The 21,984-nt window shown below is 34.1% G+C and overlaps 2 protein-coding genes across 4 annotated transcripts in view; both read right to left on the bottom strand.

The window, feature by feature from the left end:
• Positions 1–4,152: 4,152 nt before the first annotated feature.
• Positions 4,153–8,004, bottom strand: LOC127849871 (uncharacterized). Its single transcript, XM_052382623.1, has 4 exons — positions 7,847–8,004; positions 6,970–7,115; positions 5,287–5,515; positions 4,153–4,873 (listed from the first exon to the last, which is right to left on the bottom strand). Exons 1-4 carry the CDS (start codon positions 8,002–8,004, stop codon positions 4,153–4,155), a joined length of 1,254 nt encoding a protein of 417 aa, XP_052238583.1.
• A 1,373-nt stretch (positions 8,005–9,377) lies between these two features.
• The window catches only part of LOC127850276 (uncharacterized), a 39,125-nt gene continuing 26,518 nt past the window's right edge, over positions 9,378–21,984 (bottom strand). Inside the window, exons 1-9 of one of the 3 annotated variants that reach the window (XM_052383187.1) lie at positions 15,194–15,372; positions 14,502–14,733; positions 12,906–13,202; positions 12,300–12,566; positions 11,858–11,980; positions 11,478–11,517; positions 10,793–10,833; positions 10,366–10,448; positions 9,378–10,037 (exon numbers count right to left, since the gene is read on the bottom strand). In XM_052383187.1, coding sequence (XP_052239147.1) covers positions 9,894–10,037; positions 10,366–10,448; positions 10,793–10,833; positions 11,478–11,517; positions 11,858–11,980; positions 12,300–12,566; positions 12,906–13,202; positions 14,502–14,580 — 1,074 coding nt within the window. In that variant the 5' untranslated portion in view covers positions 14,581–14,733; positions 15,194–15,372 and the 3' untranslated portion in view covers positions 9,378–9,893. Of the gene's footprint in view, positions 10,038–10,365; positions 10,449–10,792; positions 10,834–11,477; positions 11,518–11,857; positions 11,981–12,299; positions 12,567–12,905; positions 13,203–14,501; positions 14,734–15,193; positions 15,373–21,984 lie in introns of those variants that run through there. The other 2 variants (XM_052383183.1, XM_052383182.1) reach the window with 2 other exon arrangements.

The raw sequence follows: 21,984 nt of genomic DNA, 5'->3' as shown, positions 1-21,984 counted from the left end.
AACCTGGTCGGCCTCGAAACTGAAGCTTTTCCTGTCGTATGATTCTGTTCTGATATGGGGGACTTCAGCAGTGTGTTTTGCCAGCTAGTCTGGCACTTCTGCTCCAAAACAAACTCTGATAAACTAGAGAAACTTCAGCACAGGGCTTTAAGAATTACTTTTAATGATTTCTCCTCCAGCTATGAAACCTTGCTTGATAGGGCAAACATGCCCACTTTATACCTAAGCAGATTAAGAACTATGGCAATAGAAGCATATAAAATCATATTCAAATTATCTCCACCATACTTACACAACCACATGAAAATTCAATCATCAAGCTGTACAACAGCTCAACCTCCGAGTTCAACCACATCTAATTTATTGATTTAATCATAGCTTAACATATTTCCTGGATTATTGTTTAACTATAGATCTAAACCTCTGTGTCATTCTGATCAAAACAATATTGTTAAACCATATGTAACGTTCTCTGGAAAAACGGAGCTTAATGCATGTTCGTTGAGTGTCATCTCGGAATAGCTTGTGCAGCCACAGAGGCTAATCAGGAACGAGATGTACCCTTTAAGGGCATATTCCGTTTAAATGAAGTCTCCTTTGAACGGAAATGCAGTCCATAAACAAGCGATCGGAAATTTTGTCCGGAGCATATCTGGAACACTTGATAAGGTATCAACTTCAAACTTAATAGGTAGATAGATACAAAGATGGGAAGTGCGGTGAATAAGACACATACCGGTAACTCCTGCATAAAACAATTTCCAATTATTTTCTTTGTGAATATTTGAGCTGAAATGTTGTCCGTATCTTGTTTATAAGATGAGTTATGAAGAGCAAAATTCAGGTAGGAAGCTTGCATTGTTTAGAACAAGTTAATAAAATATGAACTGCCAATTAATGTCATGTGACGACGAGGCATACGGGGCTCGACGGTGCTTATTATAGTTGTCCATATTTACACAGTGTTAGGATTACCATAACATCTCGATAGAAAAGATGAAAACGTTGCAAAATTGCTATTGCCGCCAGCAGATGTTAAAACATTTAGGCCATGTTGGGTCCCAAACACCAAGTACCGATTTATTCAAGAATTACCCTGCTTTTAGAATAACTGTGTTTAATCATTATTTCATTTATTCACACTGCTGTTTCAGAATAGAAATATCGTAAAAAGGTATTCAGGTTGTTTAGTTCACATATTATTTTCAAATACAGCGTCTTATACTTAAAAACTGATTTTGTGCACTCTTTATTTCAAGATTAAATAGTGAGCTTTAACCAATCATATTAAATCAGTTTTTTTTCTCTCCAAAAATCGGGGCCTATGTCGACTCTATCTGATTGTTATTTGAATTTGTAAAACAAGACTCAGTCAATGCGTATTTCGTCGCTTCCTATTGACGATATTCATTTCCTGTCGGAGAGCTGTGATCACATCGGTCACATTTGGTCCGGTTTTGAGGAGTTAGGCCAATTATGGCGCGAAATTTTACAGAATGACGTTGTAATAAGGTGATGAAATAACTTCAAATAATTTTATTGGCGTCGCACTGAAGTGCGGCGACTAGTATGTAATACGTTTTTTTTCGCTTATGGGAGGAGAAGTTATTTTACGGATCAATGTACATATTTTTGTTGTCAGAATATCTTGCATAGTGATGATTTTTTGTGTAAATTAGTGTAAATAAGTACTGCATTTGTGCCTATTACATTTACTACAATATTTATTGCCAATAATGCAAAGCTAATTCTTTTAATTAATAACTGATCACAGGGACTGGGCAATAATAAAAGATCACAGGGACTGGGCAAATACGCGAACCGGTGAAACTTTCTGGTTTTGTATAAAAACAAAACATAATCAAAATAGACTTTTGCTGTTCGAGTTTTGGTTAACGTGTATTTTCTTCAATTTTACAAGACGACAGCGATTACACGGTTTATTGCTTTATTGATTACAGTTACACTACAGTCACTTATTAATATCTTAGTTAGAAGGTGATTTTTCAAGCGGTTCCGTAGTGTAGTGGTTACACGCTCGCTTCACATGTGAGAGGCCCAAGGTTCGAGCCCCAGTAGAATCAAATTATTTTATTTGTGTTCTATAATAACTTTTTGTTTTGATGTAGACATTTTAGTTTAAATAAATATGCTGTTTTATTGTAACCATTTTTTGTTTTTGTTATGCCCATGAAATATATGTGTGAGAGGGTGTGGGGGGGGGGGGTTCGTAAACACATTAAAACTTTTACAGTGTTTTCATATCAATGAGTACTCATCCCTATCGTAAATGAGCAACGTAAGAATAAGTTCAGAATCATCTCCCCATGAAGAAATATGAAATTACGCTTACTGGATAAAGCAGATTTTTTAAAACCTACACAGTTATGTTCCATTAATGAAAACTGCACACGGATGCCAGTAAAAAAAGGAAACCAATGCAATTGAAATGAACTATAAAATATTTGGGGGTTAAAACACAAAATCATTGATAATGGTTATTTGGTGGTTATAACACAACATCATAGATAATGGTTATTTGGGGGTTATAACACAAAATCATAGATAATGGTTATATCAGTATCTTTTTCTATTTTGTTTAAAATAATCGGCCAATATATTAATATTTACAGTAGAAAAAAATCGTTCCATGTAACTTCATTGAGTGCCTTTTACACTTAAATTCCCGACGCCCTTTGATGCTTTGCATCAATACTTATCTTGTATTTTTAAATGAAATAACGTTTCGGGCTTGTTGGTCGTTATCTTGTTGGTTGCTATGCAAAGAGTTATGGAAAATTAAACTCCAGACACATAAGCATTATATAAATTCTTTTCCCTTCCGGTAGTATTTTATTGAAGGCAAATTACCAAATCGCCTATGCAATATAGAATGTACAGTTTGTAAACCAGTTCCGGATAATCAGCAGTCACGATTAATTTGTATTTAATTTTCCATTATGCCCCAATAAAAACAAAATGATAAGTGTCTAAGGTTTACATTAGGCAAAGGAATACATTAACAAAGTTTTAGCAAGAAAGCTTTTGCTTACAGGGGGGATAATAGCACCAAAAAGTTAACCGGAACTGATTGAATGAGTTATGTTTTAAAATGTGCATATGTATAAAGTAGGCTTTACTATTTTCAAATAAACTTTTTGCTGATTGAAAACAAATGCCATGACAATGTTTTGAAATGCTAATTTTGTAAGTTGAATGATTTTTAATAATTTATCGAAGGGTGAACTTTAATTGGCTATTTTTGACAAAAAACTGCATATGCCGTCTAAACTAACCTGTTATCATACAAAATGAATTTTACCCTTTATTTTTTATAACATATAGTAAACGTATTCGAGTTATTTTGTTTTGATTTACTTAAGAATTGTATGCATTAATTTTCTTTAAAACCATTCATCAAATATGTTAAGCTTGAATAAGGAATCAGGAACAGTTCCTTATTCCTTATTCGAAAAAGGGAAAAGGAACTAGGAAAAAGGAACCAACTTACTCTTCATCAAAAGAATTAACGTTTTTTGCCGGGTGATTCTAAACTGGTTGACGGACTGTAGCAACATCTGAATATGACATACAGTTTAGCGCCATATTTGTTAAACAGGATTGAATACAATGCGGCAGTTGTCTGATTGATTATATCCAAATAATATGCAAGAACGTAAGGAGACAAGTACACGTTATGAATAAAGTCTATTAATAAAATAAATAAAAAACTGATTCTTTGTTTATGTCATTTGCGTTTTTAGTGACGAGGCCATGAGTTTCTTTTCTTTTCAATGTTTCGAGAGTGCGATGAATTCACGTTAATAAACGTTTAAACGAATGAAAACAGTAACATTCAACAAACAATAACACAATGAAGTCTAATTACTAATATGTAACACAACATTTTTTGACTAATTGAAGTTAATAAACAAATTACAAAATGTACATATATTAGAACAGTAAAGGTGCTTTATTTGCTGTATTTCCGGGGGTTAAAATACTCCATTGTATGCATTCAATAGTAGTTGTCCCACAAACAGTGCAACGGCAACTGAAATTTATGAGTTTTAACCAAAATCGCCACACCAAACAATTAGTTTTGATTGATAACGGAGATAAATGTTTTAACTTTACATCCAACAATGCCAGCTAAAACCTCTCCGGTTTATTGCTATACAGTCTCGAGCTAGTCATTCTAACCACCGACGGAGAAGTGACGACAATTTTCGCCGTCTTCATCGGCTTCCGGCACTTGACGCAGGCGCTTTTCGTCACGTGCTTATCGTTTCTAGTTGGCGTCCAAGCGTCCTCGATACCCAGTTCCTGCAGACGCCGCTTCCGGACCTGGTAGCGGTGTCCTGTCTTCAGCAGATGCGCCAACTTCGGCGCGATCAGTTTCGGCGTCGTGATGTCTATCATCGGGAACAGCATATCCTGCAGCTGTTCACCTATCGCACGATTAGTGTTCTCGATACACTGCCGACAGGCGCTGGGTCCGAGAATCTCACAGAACTCATCACGACTTCCGCACGGCACCGGTTCGTGCAGCGACGGGAACTGTTGGATGTTGACAATGCTCGGCTCGCGTTTGATCCCGTCGATGACCCTCTGGAAGACTGTGCGTGACGGCGGTCGCGGCATCCCATAGGAGATCCCATCGTCGTGGTCTGACACCCGGTGGAATCTCCGCATGATGACCTTGGGGAACTTCTCCGGGGTTGCATTCTTGAGGTTGCTGTCGATGATGTAGTTCTTCTCCACAAGGTGTTCGATGTTGGTCACAGGTGGCCCGTAGCGCTCGCCGGGCCGGGCGGACACGAAGTCCATCTCGCGGCTGGCGATATTCTCGCGACGAACGGCGTACAGCGACCTGTATTTAGCAAATATCAGTTGTTAAAAGTTAAATAAAAATATGTGGAAATATATGGGTTCCATACGTTACGCCGGAAGGCAAGGCGTGTTGCTCAACAGAAGCAAGGTGTAAATTTGACAATTGTGCCGTCGTTTAAATGTTATATTTTAAATCCAGCCTGTAGAAAGTACGCCTCTCTAGAGAAATTGCATTGACAACACAACAGCAACATAATTTACTTTGAAGAACAGTTCAGAGGCAACGTGTGTCTTTGTTAGTGTGTTTATAAATGTCCAGGTAAAGTCCTATGAATGACCTATATGTATGTATAACAAATTATTCATTTTCTAAAAGTTTACGGCAACCTGTAACATAGTTTAAATACTTATGATGACAAGTTGTTAAGTGATCAATGAAACACCACACAGAACCTTTTGTCAATGGTGTTTCGCATGAAGCTCTCCGTCTTGCTTTTGCCGACGGCGACGGCGGGATTCCACACGGAATCCACGGTCAGTCTGGTACCTTCCTCCGGTACGCCCGTCATAAAGTTGACCGCGGATACCTGACCGGCCGACGACATGATGTCGGACACACTCAGACTCGGCCGACGTCCGGCCTGTCGTGGAGTTATGACGACTTTACTTGTCTCCATAGTGTCTGGTTAATGGTTATTATGCTATATGAATATTTTAATAAGCTTTGGTCACCAGCTGCTACTCACGCGTACGTGTTTACCAGAGTCCTTATTCATATCACATGTCTTTTAACGAAGATCCAAGAATAACAAATATTCTGACATAAGATATTGGCCTTTATATCTTTTACATAATTGGTATTAAGATTTTTTTGCATAAATACACCGACGTTTTATAGCCTGGATTATTATTAAATCTTTGAGTTTTTTGTCTTGGGGAAAGGGAGGGGTTTTGGTCCCTTTTTATTATTAATTATAATCTAATTAGTATGATTCAAGAACAACTCCTTTTTTCATCAACTACTTTTTACATCAAAACCCGCTACTACTATACAAGTTAATACTCATACTCGTTTCTTGGTAGCTGCTGTTTTCAATGGCAGTATGGCAGTTATATTGAAAAATAAAATGTGTATCGCTCGTTGAAGAACACTTGATTAATAATCAAATTATTTTACCTGTTTATAATGTAATCATCATTTTAAGGCAGACATTATCCAGGCATTGTTTTTCGCACACCAGAAAAAATTATCCGTTAAATAACTTAGTAAATAAAATATTTATTAAATCAATAGTGGCGAAATATTGTACATTAACTTCCCAGTGGATTAGAAGATCAAGACAAGTTGAACTATGTAAGCCGCTTTAATAATGATTTCTGGATTACTAACTTAAAATACTACAAGTATGTCACTATGTCTGATTTGTATTGTCCAGTTAACCTCTAATGATTAAATTACACTGATTTTTGTTCGTCTTACTTTGGTTGATCTCATTGGTTGATCTCATAAAAATCATAAATAGTAACAGCGTCAGTAGCAACAACAACATCGGCAATAATGTCATCACTTGAAGCATTATCAGCAACTTAAAAATTATTACCATTATCATCAAGTTCAACGCTGTACGCTTTCTAATTACATGTATTGTCGTCGTTATTATCATTAACATCGTCGTCATTGTTATTATCACCGTGAGTAAGCTAGCTGTTGACACAGATGCGCGTCAAAGTACCGATTTCATATAACAGCTAATGAAGCAAATCGAGAGTCTTGTTCAGTAGTTGGAAAGCTTGAAAAAGGAAGGACATGCAGATCGACACATTAGCAATGATAGAGCTACAAATACCAAACTCGAATACCGACAGGGAAGGTTTCAGAGAGGCGGATACAGGAGACGTAACACTTATTTTCATAATAACCGGAATAATGAAACTGCAAATGATTATGCCAATCCCGATAAGTAAATAAGAACTCAACAAGCCTTACATAATTATTTAAACGAAAGAATAACAACGTCGCCATTGAGAGTCGAATAGATGTCGTTTCCGATTTTGACCAAAAACATCGAAAATGTCATTTATTTAATAGGCATATCGGTTTTTCCAACGAATCGAAAGTGCATATAAATTCCTCACCTATATGAGCATTTGTTGACATTGGAGCGGGGGATACGACTATAAGAAGAACACCCGCGTGTAGAGCGGGAGATCCCGGACTGGCTGCACACATTTCACCACCCGGCGACAATGGCACCCAACGTGGGTCCGTTGCGCCTGCAGTTCTTTAAAGAACATTTTCAAGCGCTTCTCTATAAGGAATACAAATCCATGCTTAATATTGAGAGATACTTATTGTTAGATCTCCCATTCCTTCTAAAACGGACGATGTCAAATTTCCGGTGCCCTGGTCATGCGCTGATGATTGAGAAAGGGCGACACTTAAATATAGATAGGAGATTGAGATTTTGTGCATTTTGTGTAACTCATAATGTCTTCACTATTGAAGATGAATTTCATTTTCTTGTTATTTGCCCTTTGTATGAACCTCTCAGGTTAGAACACTTTGATAGAAACTGGTGTGAAAGAGTCCGAACCATCGCATTGTTTTCTAGTACGATGTCTGACTCTAGGGAAGACAACATATGGTCACTGGCTAAATTTTTGCATAAAGCAACTTTGGTAAGAAAAACGTTCATCAGCGGAAATAATGATTCAACTACCGCGTGAATTATTATACCGAAACGGAAAAAATGCATATGTATACACAAACATTTTGTTACCATTTGATTATTTTGTATTATATGTGTTGCTTCATTTCTTAATCTCATTTGTAGTATCATATGTAAATACACGATGTTTTATGTTTATTTATAATATCACTGTTACATACATGTATATGCTGAATCTGTGTATTTTGGTCTGGTGGCCCTAAAATACGAATACACCATATTGTATTGTATTGTATTGTATTGTATTTTCGTGGGTTCGTCGATTTTAGTTTTACACTGTTCACTCTGACTCGAATTCGAGGACGATTTCCGACTTGGCAGGGGAGAATACAGTTGTACCAAGGGACCGAACTGAAGCGGGATTGGTGATATGCTGTGTAAGCGGCCCGGATATCTCACTCGGTAGAGCACTCATCCTATAAGCTGGAGGTCCCGGCGACATTTATCAGACTTTATGTAGAGCAAATAAAAAGTAGAAAGAATCTTGTAACAAAAGGTGCTGTCCGGATCTCCACAATGTAAAACACATTTATCCCTCTAGGTACACACAACGCTTACACATTTTATGCTTATTTCATAATAAAAATAACACGGCTTGTGATTTTGAAAGGAGTTTAGGTATTAATAATTTGCACGAGTTCAGTTTACATAAAGCTTGTTGCAACTTATATTAATGCAAACAATTTTAGTTATGTATTTACTTATCAGTAAATCATGCGACTGCGACGATGGAAAATACCTGCACAGTATATAGGTGTTTTTTTCTGGCGTATTTAACAAACGCTTAAAAATATATCATATACCGATGATGCATTCTTACATCTCTTCTTGTTCTGCACCTAGCGGAATGTAAATGCGCACACAACAGTTCAATTTCTGTTTCAAACTGCCTTTACATGCGAACTTATTCCAACGTCTACATGTAATATCATATTATTTACACTACGGTTTAATTATTCTAAATAAATAGTGTTTCCTTAAAAAACCTGACTCTTGTAATTAAATTGGTGAATTTATGACATTAAACCATACAGGGTGCAGGATCACGTGAATTTGTGGAGTTAACCATTAAATGTAAATGGATGTAAACACACCGGTGAGTGTTTTTTTTCACAAATAACTTTTAAAAACAATTTTTATTAAGAATTTCAACTCGTGCATAAAATACAGTTTTTTATGCTGATTATGACAGTGTGAAATACACCAAAATTACTTTATTTAATAAGCCTACCGGTATGTACTTGGCGAAAATTCAAAGTGTACACCATTAATGTACACGGTAGTCCTGCACGCAACATGTATATTTTGCCTCGTTTTGAGACGCTTTCCATGATTAACTCTTTTATCTTAACATATCGGTTCAAACAGCAAGAAAAAGTGTTTTATGCTTTTACGATTTTTGCCAATGTATTTTATTAACTTAAAATATTTGCAAAAATAAAGTTTGTAACGGTATGCCTACATCATGTCCAGCCCGTGTGTTACCCCTATGAAACCCGTTGCACCCGGCATACAATTTACACAATTGTCAGTTACAAACAGTAACATCATCCTTCAAGGGCGTGTACATCATTTGATTTTTTTTTCAAGAAATACTGATCTACAAAGTTACACAACCGTACGTGTATTGTTTCAGTTCTTTTGCGCTAAAATGGGCGCGTTGTTGATCAAATAAGTCATGTTCTGAGAAAACTGAGCATAATGCATGTGCGTATAGTGTCGTCCATGATTTGCCTGTGCATATATAGTGGATGTAACTAGTCATTCGACTTTAATAAAAGACTAGCGTACTAGAGTTTTACTCATGATACCGTGTTTGAGTTTATTCCTATATATTTAGAAAAAGCAATACTACATGTATTTATATCCGCTATTTTTGAGCGTTTGCGTACAGAACGCATACTATGGACTATACTCTACCAACACCGACACTAAACGTAATGAATATAGACAATGTATATTTTGGCAAAGCAATACTGCTTATATCCACTAAGCAAGTATAAATACAACGTCTCACATTAGACACACGGGGTTACTCTAGACACTATTAAGACACATGAAATAATCTTATTATGCCTCTCTATAAAGTGAATGTATACATAAAGCACATTTTTGATTATGCTTTAAAAAACTGCCAGTGGATATTTGTGATTTAAATTAACAATCTGGGCATTCCCAACTCAAGCAACACTGTTTATATTCACTAATATTCCATGAATAACACGTTCCGCAAATGTTATTCGGGGTTACTCTCGACTTATTTCAAGTAGCGTATAATGATGCACATGGTATGGATGTCGTTCCTTAATATATACTGCATATACAGTCCAATCAGTTACGTTCATTCCCTTTCGTGAAGCGCACACTGGTGTACACGGTATAGTCGATGTCGCCTGGCGGAGGCCGGGTGGTTCTGTTTTGCTCAAGAAACTCGATGTCAATGTCGGCGTAGATAAGCTGACCCTCTCTATCGACCTGCAAACATGCATATTGTATTTTAAGGTTCTTAGTTTAACATTATATACATATACTTTAAATATAAAGCACGAAAAACAAGTAGCCAACAAAAAATAAGGACAAAACGTAAACGACTACGATTGTCATGATAAAGGACATGCTGACAATAATGACGACGGCGACGAATGTATGATAGCAATTTATTTGCCAGGTCAGAAACAAGAGCGACAACACAAAGTTTTGACAAGAATAAACACAAGTGAATGTAATTATGCATGAACATAAACATGTAGTTCAAGTGGATGCTACTATAGCTGACTGTGACTATAGTTAATAGTTTACTTACCTGTGTAAATGACCTGTCTATATTTGAAGCAAGGTTGTTTGCGTAACGTGGTTCACGTATTTCATGTTGAACCGAGGCATTTCCTGCAACAGAAACTAGTTTATATTATCACAGAAAAATCTGTTATACGATCTAGTTTAACATAACACATATTGGAAGCGATATTGTACTTTCCGACACCGACACAAATTTGTATCATTTGGTACAATTCTCGATACATATACTTAAACAATCTACACCATGCCATTGGATTGTTTCCCTATTTCCTAACACTCTAAAATCCTAATAGATTGTTAATCGGTCCGATATGCATCTTCACAGAAACAGTCTCACAAAAAGGGAATACATTGTGATTAAAGCTAGCAAACCAACACGCAAACACACGTTTTGTAAATAACCTTAGAAACTATTACACATATATATTTACCTGGTGTGGATGGTTGAAAGTTCGTTTCAACATCTGAGCTCCTACAACCATCAGCAATGCAGTGTAATTTAACACCCATTTTACATACATACAATGCATACACACATTAAACATATTTGATCGCATGCGGTGATTTATGTTTGATTTTCTTTTATGACGGAAATAAAATATGTTCAAATATTACTGTACACGTTTCTTTTAGACAAAATATAGTCTGCATAACGAGCACAATATTTTGAATTTAATTTCATTTTTGTACATTTTTTTACCATCAGAGTCAATAATGTCAATTAATATGTTTCAATAGCTAAAATCTGCAAAATTATATTTAAACAATTCTACATCAATACGAAAGCATAGCAAATTTGATTCATTGTTTTATATTTTTTATTTAATACTTAAAACCTACTACATTTATATTATTATTAATAAAAGTACAAACCAATAATTGATATAAATTCAAACTTATCATAAGACAGAAGTCATAAAGTACTACAATGTTAACAATTCTAAAACTTGATCTGCCCTGCGAAAGAGACTACTTGCAAAATTAATGATAGTATAAGATAGTTTAAAAGTATAGACTTATTTTTCAGGTGTATAATACTGTTTCATAGACATATGAAAAATGATATTAAGCGAAACCGAAAGTAATTGATACATAAAACCATAGCATGCAGCTTACATTCCCTTGGGACGAATAACCTCATCTGACTGTGTTAAACCTACAAACAATACAATAAATACAGTAGACAGTAGAAGATTGTGAATATGATTCAGTGGTATGGTTGATGATAACGACAGTATTGGCCATCTTTATTCAAGACGATGGCCGTTAAACGAAGATGAAAATGAAGGGTTATTTTATAAGGGCAAAACGAAGAATCATTGCTCTTGTTTTACAACACTACATAATAAGAACGTCTAGCAACACTCATTTTCATACCAATGTTTTGACATTTGAAGACGTTTAGTCTGAAAACAAACACGTGCTTTGCTGAAACTTTAATTGGTCTACGAGAGTCTTAAATGCAAAACAAAAAGCGTAAAATATGTTAAACTTACGTTTATAAATAAAACAGCCGAGGAAAAGACCGAAGCAAGCGACCAAAGATACAACCGATATCATAAACGCGTTCATGAACACCAGTTTTCCTTCTGAACCATCGGTCGCTGTATCACCATCTGCTTGAACAAAAGATATGTTGGAAAATGATGATCGTTATTGGTATATCATGATGTGTTGTGTCTTTTAATTGACATACAGTTCAGTAAACAAAACTATTGATTTCACTTTAACTTATTAAGCCACATGCGTATATAAAGCATATTATTATTTAGAAAAACACGTTTGACACCTTTACAATTGCAAACCACACTCTTTTGTCATTCAACTAAACAGCACTACATTATTTTCGTTAATATACAATGCCATATATTATTTGTTTTAAGTAAACAGGCTATTAAACGTTTCTACTTTCACAGGTTAAAATATTCCTTAAATTACCGTTCGTGGCATTGAAGCTTTTGTGGTCTTGTCCATGAACGTTTACAGCAAAACGCGCATACTGGGTAACGGAGTCAACTGTCGTTTCATTTAACTGAAGTAGACACACTGTTGAATTGTGACAATTTATCTCGGTGTCGTTAGTTTGTGTAGCAATCCATGAAATGTTTCTGATTGGATTGCTGTCCACTTCACATTTCAATGCGCCTACAAGATTCCCGGTGACACTTTCCTTGTGTGCAGGGCGAATAGTGATTGCTGGCGGACCTTGTTAATATACAAATAGTATAATCAATAGATCACTTAATTAAATTGCTCACTTGTTTTAGTAATACGTGAATTTTGTGTTCGACCCTCTGTTTATTTTGAAAAACTTCTATGCAATTCTACTTCAAGTTTCTGTCTGATCTATGGACAGCTTGTTAAACTATTAATTAGGTTTACTCGAGGAAAATTATAAAGACATAAGCTCGAATAAATATTGGATTGTTTTCTTGGCTTTAAAAGACATTTACTGGCTAGTAAAGCTGTTTCAGGTTATACCATTATCTTTCTTCACATTCTTTATTTCATTGTTTTTAAAAGAGTCCAAACGCATATACATACGTGGCAGGTCGATAGCATAGACCTCCGTGAAATTAACGTTGAATTCCACACATTCTGTACGGCAACGTATGGTGTGACCTGAATCGCCCTTGGTCACATTGACATGTACCGTCGACACGATATGTCGATGACGATTGCGTGTTGCACTGCTCAGATTTAACTCAGAAAGATTCGACGCCCATGTGATTCGACAGTTTGCATTACTGTCATTTGCCACGCATGCGACGGTCAACGAATACCATGGCAGCATAATGATCGGTGTTTCTGGACTATTCATTTTCATGCTGGATGGTGGATCTTAATAAATATATCAAATGATTGTTTCGAAAATCAAGAAATATATGATACAACATGCAGCAAAATAATGTTCAAATTAACTTATTTTGTAAATTATGTTACATAACTTTTTGTTTTTGCTTACATGTATTTTGACTTTATACGATAATGAACACAATACAAACGCACATGCTCAATAAACAGTGCAAACAACTTACATTTGTATTTAAAGGGGCCTTTTCACAGATTTTGGCATTTTTTAACTTATTCATTAAATGCTTTAAATCAATAAATGTAAACATTGGATCGTAAAAGCTCCAGTAAAAAATTAAAGAATAAAATTAAAAAAAGGAAAAGAACATTGCCCGGACCAGGTTTCGAACCAGTGACCCCTGGAGTCCTGCCAGAGTCCTGAAGTAAAAACGCTTTAGCCTACTGAGCTATTCCGCCGAGTACATGTACTTGAAGTATTTTATACCTTATATAAGCAATTTTCGTAGTTTCACAAAATTTAACGACAAAAACAGAACTCTCCAAATTATTCAATCGTTTCGCGTTGCAACGCTTTATAATTTTTAGGTTTTAAAATCGTCAAAAGATGCATATAATGGCTATATTAAACCATGGTAAATGTTCAGTATTACTGTTTCCTCACAAATATCATAACTAAAACGAAAATTTGCGAATCTGAAACAACTTTTTTCAATTTTGTCAATTTACCAAAGCGTGAAAAGATCCCTTTAAAGGGGCTTTTTCACAGATTTTGGCATTTTTTAAATTATTCATTAAATGCTTTATATTGATAAATGTAAACATTGGATCGTAAAAAATCCAGAAAAAAATCAAGAATAAAATTAAAAAAAGGAAAATAACATTGCCCGGAGCAGGTTTCGAACCAGTGACCCCTGGAGTCCTGCCAGAGTCCTGAAGTAAAAACGCTTTAGCCTACTGAGCTATTCCGCCGAGTACACATACTTGACGTATTTTATACCTTATATAAGCAATCTTCTTAGTTTCACAAAATTTAACGACAAAAACAGAACTCTCCAAATTATTCAATCGTTTCGCGTTGCAACGCTTTATAATTTTTAGGTTTTAAAATCGTCAAAAGATGCATATAATGGCTATATTAGACCATGGTAAATGTTCAGTATTACTGTTTCCTCACAAATATCATAACTAAAACGAAAATTTGCGAATCTGAAACAACTTTTTTCAATTTTGTCAATTTACCAAAGCGTGAAAAGATCCCTTTAACCGTTTGATTTTTGAAAGCGTGGAACGTGTATGTATTGGCGGTTATCAGCGAATAAGACATACATAGAAATGTCTTGTCATTCCAAGACCTGTCGATTCCAGTCACTGTTTTTATGCTGGTATGTACCAGGTACATTATCATATATGTTTTCCTGCGTAATATCCGGAATTGATTTATTGTCCAGTGATAGCTCTATTTTTGCAGGATGTTTCATCTTGTAAACGGAACACGTGATATTTACAGCAACCCCTACTCGTAACTCTGGGACGTCCAGCACCATTTCGCTGTGGAGTTCTTGGGAAAAACAAGATAAAAAACACCAATGTTAACCCCGATGGTATAGATTGCGTTTAAGAACACACGTGCTCAGTTAAATATGAACAAACAAACATTCAGATCATTGACATCACTTGGATTGTTTTTTTAACTCCATGTGATAATACTTGTTTCAACTTTGCACGACAACACAGCCGTTAGTGCTTTTAATATTTTAAGTTAGATCGGTGCATTGTCCATGCTACCTTGTCATCCATTATGTTGAAAGGGAATAAAATGTAGTAGATATCAGCCGAAAACAGTCAATTATGTCAAATATCGCTTTGAATCGTGTTCTTGAAATATTGTAATTGTATTTCAACTTTACAATTTATGTTGAAAAGATCAACTAAAGTCGGTTCAAGTTCTAAGTTAAGCTCAACACACCCTCCTTCATGTATACTATTACAATATTGAAAATGACGCAATAACTACTTACCATCTAGTAGAAACCACGCGATAAATAAATGCTGTATAAGGACGTCCATCAACATCGTCTGTTTCAATTACTTATATCACATTTGCGAATATTTTTGTTTCATATTGACATTAAAAATGGTGTTGTACTGAATTAAAATGAAAGAAAATATTTTTTTTATATAAGACATCTATATCACAATAGCAGTCATAACTTCCTTGTATTGACACGTGATACTTGCGAAAGTCATATTCATTCATCTGTTGATGTTCAATTGTGTGTAATACACATGGCAAAGGCTAACTATTTTATTGATTTCCTGGTGTATTGTTAAAGTGAATTATTTAGAATTAAGCTGTTATACGCACTATTCTTTCAAGTTGAATGCATATTTTAATATTTTAAAAATTCTTTTGATTTTACAGAATAAATTATACATGTAAGGCAAATGCTTTATATATAAGATGAAGACCAAGTCTGTCAACAACAGCAACAATTTGGCATTGTAACAATCGGAAAACACATCGTGCAACAATGTTGATTCGGGCATCACATAGTTTAAGAAAAAACTCGGAAGTAACGATAATATTAAAGATTACATGTAATTGTCGATCCGTTTGTCATGTTATTATATGAGCTGTGTAGTAACATATTGCAAGACATTGAATGCGTATTGCAATATTATGATATTAAATACAATACAATACGATACAATATTCTGGCATGTGATTGAACCTCATATTAGTCCTATAATTGCAACTGAAGTAACATTATTTTTAATTGATTTATTTGGAGAGAGACACATAAATCACTAAACAAAGTTGTATGTGTTTGGAAATAAGATTGAACTGTCAATCATAGCTTACAGTGAGGGATAGCCTAGACGAATAGACTGACGAAATACATGTAACTAAACGACAAAATTAAGTAACATGTAATATATTCCACTTGTAATAATCATAACAATGCATTTGCCATTAATATGGTTACACTTTGGAGGGCAAAATATGGTACTTATCTGCTTGTACTCATTCAGCGCAAAAAAACAACAAAAATATAATTTATATGAATAGCGAACTACCGGAAACAATATAAGGAGAACAGGTCTGTCGGCTATTGGCTGTGTGCCAATACACTGTAGAGTTGAAAATCAGAAACACGTCTCGCAGTCACGTGAAATTTGTGTAGACGGAAAAATGCCCGGATGTCGTCAAACACACGCCAGTGTTACATTTTTGACGATGCTGCGAAGCAGCTCGTCTAAGTTATCATACCATGAACAAGAAATATCTTTAAAAAGATTGATGTTGTAATGTTTGCGACCAGTGAAAGGAGATGGAATTTATTTTAATGAAGGTAGCGAGTGATAATAAGAAAATATATTTTTTATGTATTAACAAATAAAAATGAAGAACAAGAAGAGGTGAAATTGTATGTTTTATTGTCAATAAGTATTGTAATGACTAGGTTTTCATAATTGAACGAGTAATATATTAGTTTCAATAGGAAAAGAAAACATATTTGCCACTGAAAAACTATGAACATAATGTTGGAATGAAATAAAAGATAATGTGTTATAATGTGTACAGATGTTAGTAGAATGTAAACATAAAAGACTCAATATTGCAAGCATCATAGTGATATGATTTTTTTGCAGAAAAACAGAACTTTATATAAAAAATGAACACAACAAAGTACAAAGAAACATATGTACACTAATAAACGCAAATATGGATTATTATAAATCAAAACAGATATATTTCCAACACCTATATATGTTTCCTTAGTATCGCGGGCTACCGCCCTAAACCCCCGCTTTGTCGATAGTGGTAAACAACTGCGTACCGGTAAAGTGCAATCTAGCCTGTTTTTATAGTATTTAGTGTGTCTGCTACGGCATGTAAACACTAGATTCTTTTAATTGTACAGACATGTGATTAATGCTATACTGCTTCGTAAACTAAGGAGAAACGTTTCGATGTAATGTTTAGAGGATGTTTTGTATCATGACAGTTTTTTATTTATTGTAATTTACATGTAATTTTCAATATATTCATATTTCATTTTCAGTGCAAATGATATGCATCCAATGTTTTAGTCTGGGAACCAGACTACCAATGTTTACGGTGATTTTTATATAATTAGCCAATGCACAATTCGGGTTCATTCATTTCGGATCTATTATGAATGAAGGTCATCTAAGGTCAAAAGTGACGCTAAAGGTTACGCATGCGCAATAAATTTCCTTCTATATTACATATAAAATAGTTGAAGTTCCATATCAATTTTTACCATGATCAAGCGCATACCCACTATATCATCATACATCATTGGAAGATAAATGCATAATCTTTTGAAAAAAATGCATGTCATTATATTCTATACGTGCTAACTCAAAATATTTACCTTAGAATAGGCAAACCGGTTTTGATAGCTGTGCAGACAACCATTTTGGGCTCAAATAGTATGACCTATTTTCAACGCCGGTAACCACAACACAAAAAGTAGAGCACAAAAATGGCTTATTTTCTTATTGCTTACAAATATACCTTCAAGTTGATACCAAAACTAACCATTTGCAATGTATTTTACAAATCCTTTGCAGCATGCACTCAACAATGTGTGCTAAGTATCAAACTGACTGCATGTAGTTTCGGTTTGGGGTTATGTGACCTTTAAGAGAACCCAACCCCTTCAAATTTGAATTAAAGGCATTTTCCCCACAGGTGTAATCTGTTTTGAGAAAGATCACAAAGTTCCGGTACAATGACACACAGATTTATTCATAAAAGTTGCCATTAAATGCGCCATGCGTAACAGCGTTTCGCGTCAAGAATTAAGGTAGAAAAGCCAAACTTGGTCATATCATACATTATAAAGAAGTGAAACTCCAGCTGCTGGAGCAGTATTGAATTCTCATTAAAAACAATTAGTTGGTCCTTTATTTAAGGCAAGTGACCGATTGCCCAAACAATACAAAACAGCGCAATACAGCACAATACAAACCAACATAAACACAAAATATGAATAAAGCTGGGGTCACCGCCTTGGAACGGTCAATGCAAAGCATTGGGGGTTTAAACCGGTTATAGAGCGCTCAACCTCACACTTGGCTCAACAATATTCATAATACATTTAAGTGTAAATAAAATTTAACGTCATAGCATTGTAACTCAAATCAAACAATAATAAAAGGGAATTAAAACGCATTTAATTTAATTACAATTTAATTACTCAATGGTATTGAAGATACCAGAGCAACAGAGTTACAACTTTTTGAAGAACGATAAAATGAAACTACAAACAAGTGTCAACTACATTCCTTCTTTATAGAAAAAGATTTAAAAATATAGCGTCATTAAGTTAATATTTCAGATAATCATCGCGCAAATACAGGAAGAAGCAGCAATAATGGGTGTAAAAATTCCATATTACATTGCTTGGTTGTTTATGTGACTGCTAAAAATTAAATTAATAATAATTAAATAAAAAAAGAAACGCCTATCAGAGAGAAAATTGAACGTTATAAACCCAATGACCTATGCATGTAGCTTACAACTGGAACAGAGAAAGAGTTATGACGTTATTGACAGGCGAAGACACAATGACGTGAAAAAAATCCAGGGGTGGTACTGCAAAGTAATAATAAAACTATTAATGGGGGGCTACTGCAAAATTGTACTACTAATAAAACAAGTTTAGTTGATTAAATATTAAGAATCAAATATAAAAAAATTAAAGCGACATTATTGGAATAAAACAGTATATAGGTGATTTGACAACTGACGACAGAAATGATTTGATGTACGATTTGAGTCCAAATGTAGTTTTCATGCAGATTTTTTCATACGACACAAAGACACAATTTTGTTGAACAGTGAAAAATGCCCTAATAAAACAAGTTTAGTTGATTAAATATTAAGAATCAAATATTTAAATATAGTAATTCCATTAAAGCGACATTATTGGAATCAAACAGTATATAGGTGTTTTGACAACTGACGACAGAAATGATTTGATGTACGATTTGAGTCCAAACGTAGTTTTCATGCAGATTTGTTCATACGACACAAAGACACAATTTTGTTGAACAGTGAAAAATGCCTATAATATCACTAATGATTCCAAATTTTAAGAGAAGAATGATATAGTGAATCGAAAACCATCAAGTTAATTAAATTGAAAAGTTTAATATGAACATTTGGTTTAACATATTTTAATTTGCGGACACGCTTCAAAACATCTCCGTAAAATGATGGATGGGAGATTCCATTATTTAAATGCCATTTTAAAGAAACATTATATTTTGAAATTAAATCACCATACTTAGAGTAAAATTTAGCAAATTTACTTCTTAGGTTATGATACAAAAAGCCTTGTTTTAGCAATTTTTTTGTTAATATTAGATTACGATCATTAAAATCTTTAATACATGAACATGCTCTGGCATAACGTACCAACTGCGGAATGTAAATACCATAGGAAGGTCCTTTAGGGATGTTTCCATCTAGGAACGGAAAATTCACAATTTCAAAGTTAAAATCGTCCCGTTTGTCGTATAAACTAGTTTTGATCAAATTATTATTAATAGTTAAATGTAAGTCTAAATACGCAGCGTCTGTATTGGATAGACACGATCTATTTAAGACAAGTTCTTTTGGGTAGATTTTATGAATATATTGTTCAAATAATGGATTATCTAAATTAAGTATGTCATCAATGTACCTACTAGTAAGGTTAAAACAATTAATCAAATCTACTTGCTTAGTTTTAGATAATTCTAACATAAATTCGCTTTCATAACAATATAAAAAAAGGTCAGCTATAAGTGGCGCACAATTAGTACCCATAGGAACGCCAATAATTTGTTTAAATATTTTACCGTTAAATTCAACAAACAAGTTATCCAGAAGAAAAGTAAGTGCTGCACAAAAGTCAAGACCAGTCCAAATAATGTGATTATCTAATAAATGATTAGTGAAAAAAAGCTGTTTTAGTGTTTAAAGCTAGATACAAACACTTCTCTCTAGCAAAAGTTTTTTCAATCAAAGAAACAAGTTTGGATTTTATTAAAGCGTGAGGAAGCGTTGTATAGAGTGTAGAAAAATTATAAGTACTTACCTGTGACACCTTATATTTTTTATTTTACATTTTATCAATAACTTCTAAGGTGTTTTTTATTGACCAGAATAAGTTAATATTACTATTTTCATAAACTTTATTACAAAATTTAGCTATATGATATCTAATAGCACTCAATGCAGATGTAAGATACACTGATAATTGTTTGGTGGTACAAGACACTGAATTAGCGATAAAACGACTTTTATATGGCGTCTTATGTAATTTAGGTATCCAGTAAAGTGATGGCAATTTCTTGTCAGTAATATTGACTATTACATTTAACTTTATGCATTGGGCAATATGGTCGGTAATAATTTCATTAGGTTGCTTATTGTACTCACAATATGATGTAGTTTGTGAAAGTTCTTGTGAAATAGTTTGAACATAAAACACCCGTCATATTATTATAACATTATTAGCAGCCTCATCAGCAGGAACGAAGACGAATTTAGATTTTAAGTCTTCAAGCAATTTACAGAGATTTTTTTTTATTAAATTTAGGTGAATGTGGTAGAGCCAAAGGATTTGTATCATAAAAACATATTTTATTCATGGCCATACTAAATATTTTTGTTTTCCAATTATTGAGTGCATTTCAGCATTTTCCTTCCTGCACCATTAAGTGCAATAATCATGTAAGGATGTTACGATATTCTTAATGCAGTCATCAAAATCAACAGGAATAGGCAGTCTTTACTTAGGGCCTCTGCGTAGTAAATTTCTAAGGTTTTTATTTTGAATGAAATTAAGGTCCCCAGTAATAACATGTCCAACTGACCATATATATATATTTAGAACTAGTACAGTCACATAATGTATGACAATTTCATATTACATTTATATCTGTGGAAATAGAATTATAATTAAAAACGATACTTCTTACAGGTTTACTATATTTGTAGCAAATAAGTGGTGATTCAGTATTGCGGAAATAAGGGGGAATCAACCGACGTACATTTTTATCATTGAATATTTTAGGAAGGTCAATTAAATCAAGACCTTTGTTACAAAACTCAATTTTGATACGATTTCTAGTTTTGTTAAGTACATTTTCAATAAAAGGTTTTTGATAGTAGTCAGTGAAAGATTCAATAATACAAGCACATTCATATAGAGGGTCAGATTGAAGTAAAATAAGTTTCCATTCTTATCAATATGCGCCAACGAAGAAAGAGAAAGAGAGCAAAGTGCACTTAGTAATTTATGTTTACCCCCATATTTAAATAATGTGTAGCAATCATTTAAAGAAAGCAGACGTTTAAATTTACGCCTTAAGTTACCATTTTTCCTAATGCCATGTGAACGTTTATTTCTTAGACGTTTACTAAACAGAGAAAATGAATTAATCGATTTATTTTTAAGAAATTGTTCCAACATTTAGAATATTATCCTTTAATCCAAGTGGGTAAGCTGATTGCAAACGTTTAATCCATTCTGACATGCACCTTGCTTTTAATTGGCACTGATTTGAAGTACTATTATTAAAAATAAGTTGCTCCACAGGTTGAATTGAAATATTTGTTACGCTATGACCCGTTTTATTAAAGTGCTGGTAAATGAAGTTATAAAATTTATTGTTATTTTTAATTAAAAATAAATGTTCCCTAAAACGTTCCGTAATACGGTTGCCCAACGTATTGCGCACCACAACAGGGTACATTTCAAGTAATAACATAAACCACATGCAT

This window comes from Dreissena polymorpha, chromosome 11, assembly GCF_020536995.1.
Source record: "Dreissena polymorpha isolate Duluth1 chromosome 11, UMN_Dpol_1.0, whole genome shotgun sequence".
Taxonomy (NCBI): domain Eukaryota; kingdom Metazoa; phylum Mollusca; class Bivalvia; order Myida; family Dreissenidae; genus Dreissena; species Dreissena polymorpha.
This window is presented reverse-complemented; position numbering and strand designations above follow the sequence as displayed.